The 22,285-nt window shown below is 41.2% G+C and overlaps 1 protein-coding gene across 6 annotated transcripts in view; it reads left to right on the top strand.

The window, feature by feature from the left end:
* The window catches only part of AFG1L (AFG1 like ATPase), a 205,735-nt gene that overhangs the window by 177,672 nt on the left and 5,778 nt on the right, over window positions 1–22,285 (top strand). For 2 of the 6 annotated variants that reach the window (XR_011497818.1, XR_011497819.1), the window contains exons 11-13: window positions 12,123–12,263; window positions 15,317–15,430; window positions 17,409–18,708. Coding sequence is in view for 3 of the 6 variants with exons in the window: in XM_014839040.3 (XP_014694526.1) it covers window positions 12,123–12,263; window positions 15,317–15,430; window positions 17,409–17,537 (384 nt within the window). In the remaining 3 variants the exon portion in view is untranslated. Of the gene's footprint in view, window positions 11,600–12,122; window positions 12,264–15,316; window positions 15,431–17,408; window positions 19,260–22,285 lie in introns of those variants that run through there. The other 4 variants (XM_014839040.3, XM_070496575.1, XR_011497820.1 and 1 more) reach the window with 3 other exon arrangements.

Below are 22,285 nucleotides of genomic sequence, written 5' to 3' on the forward strand. Positions count from 1 at the left end.
ACCGGCTGGCCCTGAGGAAAAATTATTTTTAATTTAATTTTTTAAATTGAGTTCATAATAGTTTACATCATTGTGAAATTTCGCTTGTACATTATTTCTTGTCTGTCACCATATAAGTGTTCCCCTTCACCCCCTTGCCCACCCTCCAGCCTCCTTCCCCTGGTAACCACTGAACTGTTTTCTTTGTTCATGTGTTTGTTTATATTCCACATATGAGTGAAATCATATGGTGTTTGTCTTTCTCAGTCTGGCTTCTTTCGCTTAGCGTAATTCCCTCCAGGTCCATCAATGTTGTTGCAAATGGGATGATTTTGTCTTTTTATGGCTGAGTAGTATTCCATTGTACATATATACCCCATCTTCTTTATCCAATCATTGGTTGATGGGCACTTGGATTGTTTCCATATCTTGACTATTGCAAATAGTGCTACAATGAACATAAGGGTGCATATGTTACTTTGAATTGTTGATTTCATGTTGTTTGGGTAGATACCTAGTAGTGGGATAGTTGCGTCATATGGTATTTCTATTTTTAGTTTTTTGAAGAATCTCCGTACTGTTTTCCATAGTGGCTGCACCAGTTTGCATTCCCAGCAGCAGTGTATGAGGGTTACCTTTTCTCCACACCCTCTCCAACATTTGTTATTTTTAGTCTTAGTGATGATAGCCATTTTAACAGGCATAGGTGGTATCTTCGTGTAGTTTTGATTTGCATTTCCCTGATGATTAGTAATGTTGAATATCTTTTCATGTGTTTATTGGCCATCTGTATCTCTTCTTTGGAAAAATGTCTGTTCATATCCTCTGCCCATTTTTTGATCGGGCTATTTGTTTTTATATTGTTCAGTTGTGTGAGTTCCTTTTATATTATGGAGATTAACCCCTTGTCAGATATATGATTTGCAAATATTTTCTCCCAATTGGTGGGTTGTCTTTTTGTTTTTTTTTTTAAAGATTTTATTATTTCCTTTTTCTCCCCAAAGCCCCCCGGTACATAGTTGTATATTCTTCATTGTGGGTTCTTCTAGTTGTGGCATGTGGGACGCTGCCTCAGCATGGTCTGATGAGCAGTGCCGTGTCCGCGCCCAGGATTCGAACCAACGAAACACTGGGCTGCCTGCAGCAGAGCGCGCGAACTTAACCACTCGGCCACGGGGCCAGCCCCGGGTTGTCTTTTTGTTTTGATGCTAGTTTCTTTTGCCTTGCAGAAGCTCTTTAGTCTGATGAAGTCTCACTTGTTTATTTTTTCTTTTATTTCCCTTGTCTGAGAAGACATGGCATTTGAAAAGATCCTTTTAAGTTCAATGTCAAAGAGTGTGCTACCTATATTATCTTCCAGGAGTTTTATGGTTTCAGGACCTATCTTCAAGTCTTTGGTCCATTTTGAATTTATTTTATGTATGGCGTGAGATAATGGTCTATTTTCATTCTTTTGCAAGTGGTTGTCCAGATTTCCCAACACCATTTATTGAAGGGACTGTCTTTTCTCCATTGTTTGTTCTTGCCAACTTGGTCAAAGATTAGCTGTCCATAGATGTGTGGTTTTATTTCTGGGCTTTCAGTTCTGTTCCACTGATCTGTGTGCCTGTTTTTGTACCAGTACCATGTCATTTTGATTACTATGGCTTTTCAGTATATTTTCAAGTTAGGGATTGTGAGGCCTCCAGCTTTGTTCTTTTTTCTCTGTATTGCTTTAGCAATTCAGGGTCTTTGGTTGCCCCATATGAATTTTAGGATTTTTTTGTTCTATTACCGTGAAGAATGTCATTGGGATTCTGATTGGGATTGCATTGAATCTGTGGATTGCTTTGGGTAGTTTGGACATTTTAACTATGTTTATTCTTCCAATCCATGTGCATGGAATCTCTTTCCATGTCTTTATGTCATCATCTATTTCTTTCAATAATTTCTTCTAGTTTGCATTCTGTAAGTCCTTCACCTCCTTGGTTAAATTTATTCCTAGATATTTTATTCTTTTTGTTGTGTTTGTAAATGGAATTGTATTCTTGAGTTTCTCTTTCTGTAAGTTCGTTATTAGAGTATAGAAATGCAAGTGATTTTTGTAGGTTGATTTTGTACCCTGGAACTTTACTGTAGTTGTTAATTATTTCTAATAGTTTTCCCATGGGTTCTTTAGGGTTTTCTATATATAAGATCATGTCATCTGAACAGCCAGAGTGTCACTTCTTTACTCCCTGTTTGGATTCCTTTTATTCTCTTCTCTTGCCTAATTGCTCTGGCCAAAATCTCCAGTACTATGTTGAATAAGAGTGGTGATAGAGGGCATCCTTGTCTTGTTCTTGTTCTCATAGGCATGGCATTCAGTTTTTCCCCGTTGAGTATGGTGTTGGCTGTGAGTTTGTCATATATGGCCTTTATTATGTTGAGGTAATTTCCTTCTGTCCCCATTTTGTTAAGAGTTTTTATCATAAATGGCTGTTGGATCTTGTCAAATGCTTTCTCTGTGTCTATTGAGATGATCATGTGGTTTTTATTCCTCATTTTGTTAATGTGGTGTATCACAGTGATTGATTTGCGGATGTTGAACCATCCCTCTGTCCCTCGTATGAATCCAACTTGATCATGATGTATGATCTTTTTGATATATTGCTGTATTCGGATTCTCAATATTTTGCTGAGGATTTTTGCATCTATGTTCATCAGCGATATTGGCCTGTAGTTTTCCTTTTTTGGATTGTCCTTGTCAGGCTTTGGTATCAGAGAGTTGGCCTCACAGAATGTGTTAGGAAGTGTTCTGTCTTCCCTAATTTTTGGAACAGCTTGAGAAGGATAGGTATTAAATCTTCTCTGAGTGTTTGGTAGAATTCTCCAGGGAAGCCATCTGGTCCTGGGCTTTTATTTTTTGGGATGCTTTTGATTACTGTTTCAATCTCTTTACTTGTGATTGGTGTATTCAGATTATCTATTTCTTCTTGATTCAGCTTTGGGAAGTTGTAGGAGTCTAAGAATTTATCCATTTCTTCTAGATTGTCCATTTTGTTGGCATATAGGTTTTCATAGTATTCTCTTATGATCGTTTGTATTTCTGTGGTATCTGTTGTTATTTCTCCTCTTTCATTTCTAATTTTATTTATCTGAGCTTTCTCTCTTTTTTTCTTTGTAAATATAGTTATGGGTTTGTCAGTTTTGTTTATCTTCTCAAAGAACCAGCTCTTTGTTTCACTGATCCTTTCTACTGCCCCTTTTGTTTCAATTGCATTTATTTCTGCTCTGATTTTTATTATTTCTCTTCTTCTGATGACTTTGGGCTTTGTTTGTTCTTTTTCTAATTCAGTTAGGTGTAGTTTGAGATTGCTTATTTGGGATTTTTCTTGTTTGTTAAGGTGAGCCTGTATTACGATGAATTTCCCTCTTAGTGCCAATTTTGCTGCATCCCTTATGAGTTGGTATGGTATGTTTTCATTTTCATTTGTCTTAAGAGATTTTTTTGTTTTCTCCTTTAGTTTCTTCAATGATCCACTGGTTGTTCAATAGCATGGTGTTTAGTCTCCACATCTTTGTCCCTTTCTCAGCTTTTTTCTTGTGATTAATTTCTAACTTCATAGCATTGTGATCAGAAAAGATGCTTGTTATCATTTCAGTATTCTTAAATTTTTTGAGGCTTGCCTTGTTTCCCAAGGTATGGTCTATCCTTGAGAACATTCCATGCGCACTTGAGAAGAATGTGTATTCTGCTGTTTTTGGATGGAGTGTTCTGAATGTGTCTGTTAAGTCCAACTGGTCTATCTTTTCATTTAATTCCACTGTTTCCTTGTTGATTTTCTGTGTGGATGATCTATCCACTGATGTGAGTGGAGTGTTGATGTCCCCTACTATTATTGTGTTATTATTAATATCTCCTTTTAGGTTTCTTAATAGTTGCTTTATGTACTTTGGTGCTCCTGTGTTGGGTGCATAGATATTTATAAGTATTATGTCTTCTTGGTAGAGTGTCCCTTTGATCATTATATCCTGCCCCTCTTTGTCTCTCTTTACCTGTCTTATCTTGAAGTCTGCTTTGTTTGATAGGAGTATCGTGACACCTATTTTCTTTTGTTTGCCATTAGCTTGGCATGTCATCTTCCATCCCTTCATTCTGAGCCTGTGTTTGTCATTGGAGCTGACATATGTTTCCTGGAGGCAGCATATTGTTGGGTCTTGTTCTTTAATCCATCTCACCACTCTGTGTCTTTTTGTTGGAGAATTCAATCCATTTACATTTAGGGTGATTATTGATATATGAGGGCTTAATGCTGCCATTTTATCACTCGTTTTCTGGTTTTCCTGCATTTCCTTTGTTTCTGGTCCCATGTGTTTCAGTCTACCAACTGGGTTATGTAGTTTTTTATGTTGGCTTTCTTTGCTTTCTCATTATTTATTATTTGTGTCTCCATTCTACTTATTTGTTTAGTGGTTACCCTGAAGTTTATAAAATCTCATAAATAAGATAGTCCATTTTCTGATGGCCTCTTATTTCCTTAGACTGAACTGATTCAGTCCCCTCCCTCTTCCCATCCTATGTTGTTTTTGTCACATCTTATTCCACCTTGTTTTGTGAGTTTGTGGTTAAAATGACAAGATTTTCTTTGTTTTTGGTGTTTTCCTTCCTTTTATCTTTAATGTTATACTTGAGTATTTGCTAACATTTTCTGATGTATGGCTACGATTTTCTGATTTTGTCTACCTATTTATCTCCTTCCTTTGTGCTTTGTAACCCCTTTCTCGCTTTTTTTTTTTTCCCAGTATGAGGGCGGATTTCTTATAGGGGGTTCTTGTGGCTACAAACTCCCTTAGCTTTTGTTTATTTGGGAAAGTTTTAATTTCACCATCATATCTGAAGGACATTTCGCTAGATAATGTATTCTTGGCTGAAAGTTTTTGTCCCTCAAAGATTTGAATATGTCATTTGAGTCTCTCCCAGCCTGTAAGGTTTCTTCAGAGAAGTCTGCCGAAAGCCTGACGGGTTCCTTTGTGATTTACTTTCTGGTCTGGAGATTTAATATAATCTTTGATATTGCTTGAGGGCATGGCTTTGTTTTTTTGCATTGTGATATTATTTGGTCACAGTTACCACCTATCGCCACTGGGTGGGTGTCAAGAGCTGCATATTCGGAGCCCTCTGCATTCTGCTGCGATCCCAGCCACTGGAGCCAGTGCTGGGCAGGTGGGGGAAGGGGCGCTTTCTCCTAGGTGCTCTCAGGGTTTTCTCACTCTGCCCTCACTATCTGCTTTCCTGGGGTTTTGGCTTGATGAAGTCACCCCCCCAGTAGCTTTCACCTTGGTAGGGGGGCCTTCCCCTAGGCTGCGAGGGACCTCAGGGGTCTTTGATGTTTCTGTGAATATGTGCACCCTCCCCACTTCCTTCCCTCTTGGATGCTGCATGCAGTCCCAGATCACAGTCTTTTAGGGAGGGAGCGAAGTTTTCTCTTACCCCATTCCATCTCCTTTGAGGGGGGCTCCAGCCTCTCCGCCTTCTGGTGTATGGCTGCGTGGGTCTCTCAGATGTCTTTTGTGTTGTGCTGATGTCCTCTATTGGAATATGAATGTCTTTTTCGTTGTATCATGGACGGGAGAGATCACTGGGAGAGCTCACTCTGCCGTGATGCTGACATCACTCTTGAGAAGTCCCAAGGAAAAACTTTTGATAGTTACTATCTTGTGTGAATGAGAATCTTTGTTCACACAGGAGGTGTTAGAAAGTCTTCCACTTCAATAGTGGTGGACTCTTTGTCAGAAATTTGTACCAACCTTGTAGTTGGGACAACAAAGGGAGCTGGATGAAATACGTATTAGGACAGGCTACCTGCTGAAACAAACAGTCCCAAAATCTCTGGGACTTAACAAATAAACATGTGTTTCTTGCTCATATCACCATCCAGTGCAGGTTGGCCAAGAAACTCTGCTCCATGCAGTTCTTCATGGATCCAGGCTTCATCTCACTTGTGCTTCATGCAGTCCTTCATGGATCCAGGCTTCATCTCACTTGTGCTTCATGCAGTCCTTCATGGATCCAGGCTTCATCTCACTTGTGCCTCTGCCCTCCTTTAAGTCCTCAAAGCCCTCTCTTTTGAGCCAGCAGATGAGTAAAGGAAGTGAGGGTTCTGGGTGGGAGGTTTTTATGGGCCAGATCAAGAAGTGATGCATATCACTTACTCTTACATTCCACTGGCCTGAACTTAATCATACGGCCACACCTAAATGCAAGAGAGGCTGGGGAATATAGACAAGCTCTGTGCCCAGGAAAATGAGGAAAACATGGATATTGATGAGCACTAGCAATCTTCTTTTAAAAAGTGAGCTGAGCTTAACTGAGCTTACTTTTGGCAGCCTCACTGAGTTAGTGGGACAGAAGTCAGGAACTAGGGCAGCTAAGGATGTGACCTGGTAAACTGCTCCCCACTTTGGATGGAACCCTGCAGACCTGCACTCTAGGAATAAGTATGGACCAGAAGTAAACCAGCTGTCTTGTGGACTTCAGTCACACTTGTGTGAGCCGAGTATCTCAGAATACTTCCAGTCTTGAACTTGGACTTTTTTTCTACAAGTATTTTTTTCCAAAGATAAGTCCACTACACAAAGATAGCCAGATATATGAGGAGACAAGACACTATGGATGTGAACAAGCAAATGCAAAAACAATAAAATTAGCGACACCAGATATTGGAATTAATGAGTCCATATTTTAAATAACTAAGCTTACATGTTCAAAGAGATTTTTTTAAAAAAAGCTAGGCTTGGAAATTTAAGTGTAGGGATCTAGGGACTATAAAAAGAGATATATCAGCTTTGAGAAATTCTAGAACTGTAAAGTACAATAACCAAAATTAAGAACTCAATGGATGAATTGAAGAGCAGATAAAACACAGCTAGGGAGAAATATAGTGGACTAGAATATCAGTCAGTGGAAACTATTCAAAAGGAATCATGAAGGGGCCGGCCCTGTGGCTGGTTGGTTAAGTTCATGTGCTCTGCTTCAGCCGGTTCGGATCCTGGGCGTGGACCTAGCACTGCTCATCAAGCCATGCTGAGGCAGCGTCCCACATGCCACAACTAGAAGGACCCACAACTAAAATATACAACTATGAACTGGGGAGGCTTTGGGGAGAAGAAGGAAAAATAAGTAAATAAATAAAATCTTAAATAAAAAAATGAGTCATGAAGAAGTGAAAAAAGGAAAATACTAAAGAAAGGATAAAAGAAATGGAGAATATGAAGTTTAACTTGGGTTCATTTAGAGTACCAGAAGGAGAAGAGAGAGAGAATGGAGTAGAGGCAATATACACATACAGACGGACTGGATAGTGTGTGACGTTTATGGAGAAAAGGAACACTGACAACACACTAATCCTCAAGCTTACGTGGAGAAAAGTTGCTCAAATTAAGACACGATATAAACAGGAACATACCAACCTGGACTGGTACGTGGAGTTTGATGCTACTAGGCCTTTGATCTGGGGAACTCGTGCGCTTGGCTGTGAGGGCTAACCACGAACTATGTGGGAGTGTTGCCGTTCACCCCATCCCCTCCCTCTAGTCGCCCTAGTGTGAAGAATCGTTAGCTGAGTGTAACTGTAGAACCGAAGTCAGATTTCATCCCAAATATCAAATCCTTTATCCTTTTGTCAAAATTTAAAGGAGAAAATATATGTTCAGCTTATGTTTTATTTTCTTTTTAAACACTCCTGAAAAAATTCCACTTCTATAGATTAAGAAAACTTAGGGGAAAAACATAGAAATGTCCATGACAAACTGATATTTTGATCTCACACAGGTGAGATGTAGATGATAAGATGCCCATTATAAAAATGACCTCCAAAAAAAGCGTTATGGTTTTTGCTGTTTAAAAGTAACAACACAAGTTCACTGTAGAAAAAGAGCAAAAAAGTATAAAAGAAACAAAATTGATCTTGTATGCCACCACCCAAAGATAAGCACTGTTAACATTTTGGTCTATATCTTTCTAGACTTTTCCTACATATATATTAGGATATACAACAAAGGCTTGCCTTGGGAATGGGAAATTTGGGCCAAGTAAGAAGTGGGATTTTTTTTGTAGGTACTTCAGTTATTTTGGAAATAAATGTGTATAAAAGAAGGAATAGGCCTGCCCCCCAGGCTATGTTGTGTTTTATTCATACATTGACTCACTTATTCATTCAGTAAGTGATAAGCACTTCCTATGTGCTGTGTACTGGGTTAGGGGCTGTTCATTATGTGAGCCTGGGGATTCCCCCCACATGTGGTGCTAATGGTATTACCAAAAGACGTGTGGGAGGGAGAGGGCCTGAGGCAGACGATATTTTTGTTATGTACATATGACTTCACATGGGGTGGGGCGCATATTTCGATGGACCAGAGACAGCAGGAAGGACCGGAGGGAGCGGCTCTTACCTCCTGTGTGCAAAGGCAGCGGCAGACTGGAGTCCGTTGAGCTGTTCACTTGTTAGGCTGCCTAGCTTCATGAGCTGAGGAAAGGGTTAGTTAATAGTTAAGAAAAGAATAACTACTGTTTATTAAGTGTCTGTCGTATGCCAAATAGCATACTATGCATGTATCATTTCATTTACTTCTCACATGAACTCTGTAAATTAATAACTAGCATTTATTGAGTAGGTACTGTGTGACAGCTACTGTTGTAAGAGTTTACATGCAGTCAGTACGTCAACTCCTCAGGACAAACCTGTGAGACAGGTCCTGTGAGGCCCCCCTTTTACAGATGAGGAAATGAAGTTCAGAGAGACTTGCTCGAGATGACTGGACATGACAGACCAACGATTCCAAAGTCTCTACCGTATTTCTGCCCACAACTGTTTAATTTATTTAATTAATGAAAAATAGTGTCTCTGATTAATAAGAAACCCCATCTCTTACCAAATTCACTCCTGGAAGTTTGGGTGTCATTTCTTAGATACTTCACATCGAAGCCAGGATAAAACACACTCTTTAAATATCTGCTAAAAAAACCCTTCATATTTTAAATTAATCTTAATTTTGTTGGAGCTGATTTCTTTTGGGAAAAGACTTCCTTCTTCAATTAATACATTTCATTCTTCTTTCCTATGTTTTTAAAGAAAAAAGTAATATTGCTGTCTCTCCATGGCCTAAATTGGGATTTCTTTGGCAACTGGTAGGCTCTACGTTTTTTTTTTTTTTTTTAAAGATTTTATTTTTTCCTTTTTCTCCCCAAAGCCCCCCGGTACATAGTTGTGTATTCTTCGTTGTGGGTTCTTCTAGTTGTGGCATGTGGGACGCTGCCTCAGCGTGGTTTGATGAGCAGTGCCATGTCCGCGCCCAGGATTCGAACCAACGAAACACTGGGCCGCCTGCAGCGGAGCGCGCGAACTTAACCGCTTGGCCACGGGGCCAGCCCCTAGGCTCTACGTTTTTTAATGACTGTTTTTTTAATTGTGGTAAAATCAGAGATAAGATAAAATTTACCGTTTTAATCATTTTTAAGTGTATAGTTCAGTGGCATTTAGTACATTCACGCTGTTGTGCCACCATCACAATTCTCCATCTCTAGACCATTTTCGTCATCCCGAACTGAAATTCTGTACCCATTAAACACTAACTCCCATCCCCCAATGACTGCTGTTTTTAAAGGGGATAGATAACTATATTGAGCTTGGTTTTCTTTATTTGAATGAGCACATAATTGTTTTAGGAATATGAAGGAAAGGAATATTTGCCAGTATAATGGTAAATGCAGAACCTACTGACAAAGATATATAATTTGTAAAAATAGCTGAGTGGGCAAAATTCTGATTTTCAGTTGCCCTAGGCACTTGAGGGCACTTCTGATAATGATTTTCCTTGGGCATGTAGTTATACTGATAGAAATCACATCCACGCATAAAAAGTGAGCCTAATTATACATAACTACATACCTAAGATGCGGTTTTACATTTGTTTACATATACTTTCTGATTTACAAAAGATGAGACACTAAATTCTAACTGATCTCAAAAAAGTAGTGTGTGCCACCCTCAGAACGTGAGAGTCTTATTGTGTGAATTATCCCTTTTATGTGAAGATGCTGTATCTTGCCTTTCCCTTCCCCCTTTTGGGAATTGTTTTCATGACATGAGGATTCCACAGTCTCATCCAGCCCCTGCTGTGACTCTGAGGGCAGGCAAATGCACAAAGGCTGATTTAGGGTTTAGAATGTAGTCGGTGGTGGAGCAAAACTAACTGGTCCTATTGAGAATGTCACTTCTTTACATCCTCACCTCTTTTGTACTGAGCCCAATCATTTGAGCTCAAAATAATAAAAATAAAAAGCAGCCAAAATGATTTGAATGCGAATATATGCCCCAGGCACTGTGCTAAATGTTTTACCTTTGTTACATCATTTAATCCTCAAAATCCTCTGAGATAGGATTCAAAGTCCCGTTTTACAGGTGGGAAAACTAAGGAACAGAAAGATGATGTAACTTGCCGAAGGCGCACAGTAACTCAGTAACAGACTGAGGATTGAAACCTGGGCCGTCTGGAGCCCTTGCTCCCAGCTTCTCTGTTAACACATGGGCCTGGTCCATAAATTGACAGCAGGGGTCCTTCATAACAGAGTCAAGCTTAAACCAAAAATATATACACACTTGAGCCCCTACATGGGTGAAGCGAGCAGGGGAGTCCCAGCTGAGGTCAGGCGTGGGCATGTAGGTAAAGGCTCTCCAGCCAGGGGAGGGAAGTGAGAACGACAAGGGTCAGCTCCTTTTGGCCCCGTTTGTTACCTGGTTGGTGAGAGGAGATGGGAGGAAGGGACATCACTAAGCAAATTTCCAAGGGAGTCAGGTCATTCTTTGTGCTCTCTCTCTAGTTTTGTGCCCCTTTGCCCTAGGTCTTGTGTTTGCTGCATCCTCCTTAGAACTGCTCGCCCTTGAGGGAACCACTTCTCCAGAGCGTCACTCTCTGATTTACTCTTACGTCCCCACGTCTCCATGAGCGGTATTTTTTCCTGAGCGTAACTGATTTCAGCTGATTGTTAGGGTATCTGGGGGCTTAAATGAATGAACTCTAAGCTGAGAATAGCTCTCCCCTTCCTCATAATTCTCCCAGGAACGTAGCCAGATCTATATTTCTGAAAGAAGTTTTAATGCAAATAACTCCCCAAGTGAGGGAGACGTTTCTAGTGAGGAAGATATTGATGGATTTTGCCAGAAATTGAAGATGCTGAGCCAACTGTGTCCTGGGGATGGGTCATGATGATCCAGGAGCTTTCAGAGGGGCCTCAGAGCAGCTCCAGCCCCGGTTAGTCTCTGGCCTCCTCCACACTCAAGAGGGCCAGAAACATGGTCCTGGTTCTTGCTCACAGGGCACAGTCGTGCTCATGCAACTTAAAATGAGGAGAGGGAACATTTCCTGAGAATGTTCCTAACCTCAAAGAATGTGTTTGCAGATAAATTTCATAATTTTCATGAGTTAAATTTATGTTTCAGGAATAAGAGCCTTACATCTGTAGGTGGCACCTTTGTGGATAATCTTGTGGACTGTGAGAGTTGTCCCCTCCTCGTGTGAAGAGATAGCATGCTGTGCCAGACTATGCCCCCATTCTCCGTCTACTTCTGGTCATTAAAAGCCTCTTGTATTTCCTACAGAGGTTAGCAATGTTTACTACGCTGCAAGTGAATAATTGTGCCTCAAATTAAATGAAAAATATTCTCTGATGATTTTCATACTGAAGTATAGTCTTTATTTCAAAATGGTGACATAATATTCAGCATGCCATTATAAGATAGCTCCATTTAACAATAGTGACAGTTTCCAGCTGAGTCATGGGAAGGGTTTGTTAGGATGTGTTTAAAGTTTATAAATAAAGAAATTGAAGACTGGATTTAGGATGGGGTCCTACTAGGTACCAGCTGAGGCGGCTCGAGGTATTCCTTCACTCCCCACCATGCTCTTGTCTTCTTTCTTGCCTACTTGTTACGTCACTATTACAGCATAGTGTGCACTGTCCTTAGCCTGTTGTGAAAACACTGTCCCATTTGGTCAAGTGACCCCAAAACTACCACCTAGATTACACCATGACAAGAAAAAGGTGTTTTCAAGTTAAACTAATCCAATGGCAAGCAGAATTGGTTTATTTCAATTTTCTATTCTTTATTTCATTTTAATTACAGCCACTTGGAGCCAGTGACTATTTGGAACTATCAAAGAATTTTGACACGGTATTTTTACGAAACATTCCACAATTTACGCTGGCAAAGAGGACTCCAGCTCGAAGATTCATAACACTCATTGATAACTTTTATGATTTCAAGGTGAGGATGTAGTACGTCTTGTCAAGACTCAGCATTCTGGACTGTGGAGCCAGGTTGCCTGGGCTGGAATCCTGGTCCACCACTTACTTCACTTCCTGTGCCTCAGTTTCCTCACCTGCAAATCAGGAATGATAACAGTATTTACTTCAGAGAGTTGTTGTGAGGACAAAATAAACTGATCCATGTAAAGCATTTAAAATGCTTGGCACAAGCTGAATGCTGGATAAACGCTATTAGCGGCAGTATAGTAACCCTCCCATCAGAAGACACTCTGCTGTGTTAATGATTCTGTCATCCAGCTAGACACGTCATGTGCCCTGTCCATGCTGGTGTACAACAGAATGCCTTCCCTGGATTGAGTGCTCAATAAATATTTGTTGCCTGAATAAATCATCGGACTGATAAAATAATGAATAAACAAATGGGTGAATGACTAAAGGACCCTCCTCAGTATTGGAGCTTTCTCTCCCTATGACCCAGAGACCCCAGTAACTGGCATGGTCCAATTTTGTTGTTTGTTTTTTAATCTGTGTGTTTTACCGTGAGTTGCAGAGCGACGATCCATTCCTCAGAGGCAGGATAGCTGAGTGGTTAAGGGGTGGCCTGTGGGGCCAGCTGTCTACCTTGAAGCCTGGCTTCACCTCCTGAGCTTCAATTGCCTTCTGTAGAGAAAGGGGATCATGATGGTACTTATCTCATACGGGTGTTGTGAGGACTAAGTGAGCATGTGAAGCACTTAGAACACTGTGTGGCATATAGCATATAGGGAGGTTTCAGGGAGGGCGAGCCACTGCACTATTAATAGGATATATCTGTAAATATACATTTTCAGTAAAAGTGTAAGTACAACTTACAATTAGAGTTAATTTAAAAATTGTTTTACTGTTAGAGACAATTTCCCTCCCTATTCCTTATACAGAAATGGATAGAGCAGTGATTCTAAAATTGAAGGGACTTTGAGGGGAGGAGGAAAGTACCAGAATCTGCTGGGAGGGAGAGGTGAGATTTCAATGCTTCATTTATTCATTCATTCATTCATTCCCTCAACAACCTTTATCATGCCCAGCACAGTGCTAAGCACTAGAAATTCAATGACAAGCAAAGCTGGATGTGGCACTTGCCTTCATGGAGCTTATAGTCTTGTGAAGGAATATTAATCAGATGTCCACACAGTTAAACGTAAAGTTGCCACTGTGGGATGATCTCTTGGAAAGAGAGAAAGGAGTTTGCTGGGAGAGTAAACTGATCTTTGTGTGTGGGGGGGCGGGGAGCATGTGGAAGTCCTGCTCAGGACCACCTGCATCAGAATCATCTGGGCTATTTAAGATCTGGATTCCAGAGCCCACCCCACCCCCAGCCCAGCAAATGAGGCCTAATCCTCGGAGATGGGGTCTGGAACCTGCATGTTCACAAGCTCCTTAAGTGCTTTTCATAGACGCTGAGAAGTGAGGGCTGAACTCCATGTGCAGGGTGGAAAGGGTTGCTGGGGTGAGGACTTTGCAGCAAAGGCCCTGTGATGGACCGGAGCATGAAGGGCAGGCAGTGTGGCTCTGGGGCAGCACTGACGGGAGCCTGCCTTAGTAAGTGACATCAAAGTCTGCTGCAGACTCCCATAGGTCTGACGTGGGTGTGAGCAGGGAGTTAGGAGAGGAAGGAAGCTGAGAACACCAGAGCACACCAACTCCTATCACTTGTCTCCTCTGGGTCACTCATCCGGAGACTCTGTTCTGAAATAATCATGTGGGGTCCAGAATAAAGGGAGTGAGCGTGAAGGTGGCACTCTGTTCAGAGGGCTAGTGCTTCAGGAAGAAAGTGGGACAGGGGCATTACTAGGTTGTTCTTAGAGTGGAGGATTGATTGACTCTTATTTTTTTATATTTCAGCTAGGAAGACCTTACAGAAAGCTTGTGGTCCCAATCCCTCAGTCCCACCCCCTAATCCTACCTCACCCCCAGTCCCACCCTCTAATCCTACCTCAACCCCACCCTTTCACTTCTTAAATAAAGGAAAAATGATTTGTGTGGCAATATGATGGAATACCAGCACCACTCTCCTAACATTTGCGTCTCCTAACATTTAACTAAATCACACATTTGAAGTTTATATTCTTTTTAAAGAATAGTTGAAATTATCTTATTTCATAAATTGAGAGCATTAAACAGACATTATTATAGAATGTATTCATGGAAATTTGTGAAATAAGGGTATTCCCATCAAAATAATGAAAAAAGTGTCATTTGTGATTAAAAGAATTTATAAGAAGAGGTAGAGGGCCATTTAGATACAGAAAAACTAGCCCCAAATGTCTGTACATTACAGTATTGGCATGCTTATTTAAGTAATGATTTTAAAAAGATAGCTGTGAATCTTGAAAACAAATTCAGGGTGCTTTAAATGTCAAGAAGAGTATATTTTGTATTTAAACTAGTGGACATAAAGTTTATAAAAATACAAAAGCTGTTTCCAGTATATGATCACATATGCACACTCATCCAAACACTTATGTAATCAAGAAATATTAATGTAAAGCTTAGTCTTTTTGAAGGCTGTGTTGGCAGGATGCTGGTATAAATGTAGGTTCTAGAAACTCAGAGTGTCATAGAGTAGCACTGCACAAACTCAGCAGTCATCTATGCAGTAAAGTGGTGACCTCTTCACAGTGCATCTGGGGAACATCTTTGATGCACAGAGACGGGCTCCAAACAGCCAGGTGTAAATGTCAACCTCGGGGTGTAATGGAAAGACATGGGACTTAGAACCAGAAGATGTGGGCTGGCATCACAAGCTGAGACCTCTCCAAGCCTGAAGTTGCTAATAAAACCTTTCACAGGATGTTGTAAGCTGTGCGGAAATATTTCGAAAAGTACTATGCAGTTTAAAAGTACGACTTTAAAGACACACAAACTATTAGAAAAAAATGTGAACATTTTAAAAGCAAAAATCTGAGCTCCCTGTTATGACGAGCAGAGTTATATTTTATGAGAGATTTGTTCTTACCTTATACTTGTGAAATGTAAAGAGTAATACCATTTACTCATTTTTCTCTGTTTCAGGTGCGCATAATTTGCTCTGCGTCGACTCCTATATCAAGCTTATTTCTGCATCAACATCATGACAGTGAGTTGGAGCACAGCAGAATACTGATGGATGATTTGGGGCTGAGCCAGGTAGGCGATATTAACATAATCTCTTTTTATTATAAAACAGCTTAATTGTTGTTGGTTTGATACAAGGCTACATTTTGAAGAAGGAATGCAGTATATATTTAACCATTGATGTGCTGCGTTCTTCTAAAACTGTATAGCAGACTTATTCTCAATGTCACTAATTAAAGAAAATTACAGCCTTAGAGTGGAAGGAATCTTCATGATCATTTTTGCATATGACAAAAACAAAGTCCAGAGAGGTGGACTAGTGGGCTCGTGGTCACACCACTGACTAATGGCAGGCTAGAGCTGGATACCAGGGCACCTGTGTCTGGTTCTGGGCTCATTCTGCTACACCGTGCTGCCTTTCCTGGATATTCTTCTTCCTGTCTGCTGGGTTTGCAGAGTGCACAGTATAGTATCCAAGCATGCGGGCTGGCTGTGCCAGGACCAAGGAGTGCCTGGCAAGGCCCTTGGCTTAAAAAGAAATGCATGATTCATCTCCCAAACGCCATTCTGTGAATATTTATGGAGCACCTGTGGGTGCCAGGCTCCAGGGACACTCTTAGGGAACCAACCAATGCTGGGCCCATTCTCCTGGAGCTTGGGGTCTGGTGATTCACCCCAGGCCAAGCAGGAGTGACTTTACATTTCTTTCCTCTGTCAGGACGTTACAGGTAGATTTCTCAAATGTAGACAATGGAAATACTAGTTAAAATTTTGAAACTATCTATAAAAACTCACCCTCAGAATGAGGGGACCCCCATTCTTTCAATGGGGTGTAATGCCGTTTGGAATGAGGAAACAGTTTCTTATTGACCTGAGTAGAAATTATGCATTCTCAGGAGTTTGGGAAAATGAGGCCAATAATCCTTTAAAAAGTGAACTTTCAAAATATGATTACTTAAACCTACATGTAGAAATAAGTAGCTGCTTATAAACCCAGTGGTGGGACCTTTTGAAATGGTGGTTTCTCAAAGAGCAATACTTTCATTCAAGTAATGCCTCTGACAGCTTGAGAGGATCCCCTTGAGGCGCTACGTCACCACTGTTTCTAAAGTCCTTTAAATCATTCGCTCTTAAATGTGTCTCCCTAGGATGGGCTCAGATACAGGGTAGAGTGAGCTCAGCCCTCGGGGCTCATAATATATAAAGAAATCAGGGCATGCCACCACAGGGTCATACGGGGTTACTGTGGGTCAGTGGGCAACACAAACTTAGGAGTCCAGAACTTTTCTCTTGAAAAAGGATAATAGCAGACCTCTAAGGAAAGAGACAAAAATTCAATGCCCACTTACTGGCCACAAGCCCACGTTAGTATCATCAATTCTAGGCTGTTTCCTGACCTCACAGAGGGCTCCCCCCTTAGCCCTAGATGGGCGGATCGAGTGTCCGAGCAGCTCAAGACCAGAAGCAGCACTGGCCTTCCAAAGTCAGCTCCCAGGCACAGTCTCCAGGCCACACCGAAGACCTCTCAGTCACCCATGTGGAGAAGGCCCTTCAGAGTTTATGCCCAGGGCCTCCCCTCGGGACGGTGGCGCTGTCTGTGAAGCTTCAGAGGAGGGCGCCAGCCTCCTCCTAACTTGGCAGAACTACTGTTTTTCTGTTACTTGTTTCTGGCATGCATTTTTGGAGAAAGAATCCCTTTTCTGTCTGGAATGTCTTTCCTTTAGATTTTGCAGAGAACTTTCATCTGAGGAAAAATTTTCATATTTGGGTTTTAGGGTGTTGTTTCAGCTTTAATTTTTCTTTTAAGGTTTTCCCTATTGTTTTCTCCCTGGGAATTTGTTCTGTTTATTGATTGTTGGTTTAAAATACTTGATTCTCTAGTCAAATTTAAGAGATTGTATATGAAGAAAATTGTAGAACATTTTATTGTCTAAACAGATTTACCTAACAAGTTTTTTAAAACCTGTGCTTAGTTCTGTAAGTTTTTATTTTTGGTGGTTTTAATTGGTGCTGGTTGCTGTTTTGTTTTGCTTTGTTTTTTGGTAACCAGGAGTCCGTGGAAGGACTCTCCATGTTCACCGGAGAAGAGGAAATCTTTGCATTTCAGCGCACAATTTCCCGACTCACAGAAATGCAGACGGAACAGTACTGGAACGAAGGGGACAGAAGCAAGAAGTAACCGTCACTTTCGCCTGAGGAAAACTCTGGACAAGTGATTACTGCAGGAGAACTCTTTATTATGAGACTTGAAGGAATCATTTTCTCATCATTAATTATGCACTTTGTCCTCTGGACCATTTTTATTTAAAATTGCTTTCAAAGATCTAGTGGATTAGTAAGTTAAAGCCCTTTTTATAGGTCTAATTTTTGCCATTTATTTGGCCTATTTCTGTACCACAAAATTAAAATCTGCGCCTCTGAAGATTAACGTAGGACCAGACATTTTGGCTTCATGTCAAGCCATCTGAATGAACCTTGAATACACACACACACACACACACACGGTAAATGCAGGGTGTCTGGATGTCTCTGAGCTTTGGTTACCTGGTAGCCAAACGATAGAAACACATCTTTTATGAGGGGTTGGGGGAACCCTCATTTCAATTCAAAGCAAAGAAAGCTTTCTGATCTTATTATAAACAAAAGAGAATAACATTTTAGAATATGGGCTCGTAACATGGATTTTGGGGGGCTACAAATTATACTAAATCTCCCCGACCTTCAGGTTTCCTCATAACAGAGAGTGTTTTTTACCCTGACATCAAGCTTGGCAGGCAGGACCTGATCTCCAGCGGCCACAGAGTTGCCTGAAAAACTCGAAGATTATGACACCATAGAAAAAGGAGCAAGGGTGTTAAATGCCAACCGACAGGCAGATCCCCCAACCCTGACAGCCAGTAGGAGGATGGATCCAGGAATGGGGAGCAGTGGGAGTGTCAGGAGGGGCAGAGTCCTGGACACGGCATGCAGCAGAGCGCACTCCTGCTCGTCGGAGGCCAGCAGGACCCCAGTGGCCCGCAGGCTCCTTCCCACCACTCATACGTGTTTGCTGTAGCTTCAGACTGCCTCTCTCCATCTTTGCTGCTGCGTCTGTGGTGAGACGGACCTCACAGTAAACAGGAAAGTACCCTCGATGAACCTGCTTATGTAAAATCCGACCTGTCCTCGCTGAGGGCATTCCGTGATTCATCCAAGTACAACCTGACTTTGCTAACTGTTGTCACACAAGGGGTCTGGGTTGAGGCTGTTACGAGAGTCCAAATCCCTCTTCAAGGAAAAAAGAGAAAAGAAAAAAATGTGAAATCCACGAAGTCGTGTAAAAATCAGATATTTTTGGGGGGTAAGCACAGGTGAGTCAGTTCAAATAAATGATGACGATTGTCAACATACGTAAGCACTTTGAACCTATTTAATTTATCAGGTTATAGTGTATCCACATTAGTCTATGTTGGACATTAACCTAAGTCCAGCAGATGGATGGATCGGGTACCTAAGTACAGAGAAAAGTTTAAGTGAAGGCTTCTGAAAATTAAATGTGATTTAAAAATATTTTTATTGAAGTGAAACAGTGAGTTCAAAAAGAGATTAATAGGGAGAAAGGATAGAAAATAACCACTGTGTGCCAAATTTATTGCTAGACATTTATATGATCCCAGCTAAAAAATTAATCTTAGAGTTAATGTAGTCATCCCTGTTTATAGATAAGGAAACCAAGGAAAAATTAAGTAGCTTGACCTGAGATTCTCAGTTAACTACAAAATTCATGCACTAGGTTTTGTACCACACCACTTCTTTAAACAAAGAGATCATTTTTAATATTGATTTTTTTTAAACCCAGTGAAGATAAATTTACAAGAAAACCATTGCTTTGACCTCAATAAATATAAAATGTTTAACTTTATTTTTTTAATCATAGCTTTTTGCTTTTCACATTTTTTTTGGCAATTATGCTGCATTTAATATAAAGATAATGTGAAGAGATGGACAGACAGACAGATGGGCAGCCCACCTGAGAGACAGAGGAACTGTCCCTGCGTGTATGGGTGTGTGTGAAGTAGGCCCCCGCTCAAGTTCTGTTGTAAAAGTTTGTTTGAAGTCAGGTATTTGGAACTAGAATTTCATTTTTCCATAGAAAAATAATGTGTTAGTTAAGGCCCTGGCTCAAAGCACAGAAGCCTATGGAATTCTCAGTGTAGCCGCCTTATAATTTTGGTACCAAAGAACTGAAACTTGTTAAAATGTTGTTTCTTTGTGGAGAACTGTGGTTCAGGTTCCTCCTGAGTGCCTGGATCAGGCCCCCGCTTCTGCCCCAGCCCCTACGCCCCACCCCCTTCCAGGGCCTGGTGGGCTAGGCTGTAGTGGAGGGGCTTTCTGAGCTGGGAGGGGTGAGGTGGGGGGGATAGACTGCAGGGGGTTGACATATTGGCCCAGGTACCAGCGGGGGGGAGGAGGGAGTTTCATGGTAGCCGGAAATGGTATATCTTTATCCCCAGCTCCTCTCCACAAAGTCTGTTTCATAAAACAGCCTGCAAGAAAATGAAACAAGGGTCTTAAAGAATAGCTGCTACTGGGAAACAATATGGCGGTTCTACTGAAAGAAAATTAATGCCAAAGTGAGACAAGAGAAACGACCCCTAGATTGGAAAGCAACATTTCAGTTTGGTGTTTCTCTTCCGAGTCCTGCCCCTGGCAGTTCTTGGCATTCCCATCTTTCTCCCTGGGCTTGTGTGAAATCTCTTGGCGCAAATGCTCTCTTCTTGAAAGTTTTAAATTTATACTTGAAGCTGGAGGTTTAAGCTGAGTGTTGCTGTGGAACATGCCCAGTCACCTAGAAACTCAGACGGAGGACGTCTTTATAGCCGGGGAAATGCCAACGGCACCCTCCAAAATGATCGCTAATTCCCAAACTCAGAAGAAACCAAGCGGAAAAAAAGGAAAACTGTTCTTAAAAAAGAGAGAAAGGCACATCTGATCACTGCATTATTCTTGTATTTCTCTAGGCCGTGGATAGGCTTATTTGCCAGCATCAGTAATAATGAAAAGAAAAACATTGTGGATTAAAGAATTTTTAACCTATTTCACATGTTTATAAGGCCCAAAAGACTGTAGTACCATTCTAATCAAATTTATGCATTTTCAGTGGGATTTCAAATTTTAGTCATAAGGCAATACTTTAATCTTCCTGAAGTGTATTTCCTGTACCTACAAGTATGCAAATAATATAATTTAAAAATTACTTGAAATTTGGAAAAAAAAGTAAGATTTCACTTGTAAATACATAAATGGATATGATCGTATCCATTTATTTATTTAACATGATTTAATTTAAGAAATGCATAGTGCTTACTGTGTGCTGGGTGTGGTTGTAAGTGCTTTATCAATAAATTCTCTTGATCCTCGTACCAATCCTGTGAGGTTGGTACTGTTACCTCCATTTCACAGACGGGGAAGCTGAGGCACAGGAAATAGTGCTAAAACATACTGAATTGCTAAGATGCACATTGGAGTCAGTAAAATGATCAAAATACTAATTAATTAAACTTTCCATGGAACTGCTTCTGTCCCGAATACAGTCTCCTATGCCAAGTAACGTGAACCTACACTTGCAGCCCCTTCATCTGGGATAAAAACACCTAGAGGGTTTGGGGTCCTGGGGCCCTGACATTGGAATCTGTCCATCAGTAAGTTTGTCAGTGATCTTGTAAATGATCTTCAAATGACCCACTAAGCTCATCAGACATCACTTGGTAGTAGAAAGAGATTTTCCTTGGAGACGAGTTTGCAGCTTTTTCTTAAGGCAGAATTAAGGTTTGTTTTTCCCATTGATTTAGCAGTTCGTTTTTATGGAACAGAAAACTAAAAATAATAAGATCTGTCCTCTTGTTGAGTGTCTGCTGACTCTATACAGCTTTGCACTAGAAACTTCGCTTCTGTTACCTCAGCTGGTCACTTAGCCCAGTCAAACATGTCTGCTGACCTGTTGTCTGTGACAGCATGAGACTCAGAGGACATCTGTGCATCCTTCTCCCTTGCTCAGGAAGTCTCCCAGAGGTTGTCCTGAGAAGTTTCCTCTTTTCGGGTCCCAAGCGGGTGACTGCTGATCCCTCTGATGCACGTGCTCTTCTCATCCGAGTACAGCGGGAAGGGCTCAAGATCTGGTTCTGCCAACTTTTGCTTTGTGACCTTCAACTAGTGCTCTGAGCCTCAGTTTTCTCATCTGTAAATGAGAACTTTAATACCCACTCATAGAGTTATTCTAAGGCTAGTTGGTGAAAAACACTTTGTAAATGGTAAAGGATTGAATGAATATTAGTGGTTATTGGTCCTAAAGATTATGATCTTAAAGCAAAACGAACACCTACTCTGCTTTGCATCACAGCCCCATGAGGAATGCACATCAGTAGACAACACATCCCAACCCAGCACAGTTTCTAGCAGAAGGGAAAAGATACACATTAAATGGCTCGACACCAAGGGCATAGAATTCTGGCTTAACGAGGTGCTGTGAAGATTGTTAAATTCAAACCCATTCTTTCAGGATTAATAGAGAAAACGCATTGTTGCCCATTTGGCGAACATCATATTTCCCAGAAAGAGTGCACCATCTTGTGGTCAAAGGGATGAACTGACAGAAAAAAAAAGTCCAAGAATCCCACAGGGTTGGAGCACAGTGCTTCTCAAAGCTGCGCGTTCCCAGGCCTTGGTCCCACCCCTGGAGAGTCTGACGGAAGTGGTCAGGTGTGGGGCTCAGGGTCAGTAGCCATTAATGCTCCCCAAGGGATTCTGACATGCAGCCAAGCTTGATAACCGCCCATCAGGAGCTCTTGCTGGTGACCGCACAGCCAGAAAGAGCGTAGAGTGGGGCCTACAGCTGGGTCTCCTGACTCTGCACCAGGGCCTTGCCCAGAGAGCATAGGCTGCTGCTGT

The sequence above is a fragment of the Equus asinus genome, chromosome 24, assembly GCF_041296235.1.
Source record: "Equus asinus isolate D_3611 breed Donkey chromosome 24, EquAss-T2T_v2, whole genome shotgun sequence".
Lineage (NCBI taxonomy): Eukaryota > Metazoa > Chordata > Mammalia > Perissodactyla > Equidae > Equus > Equus asinus.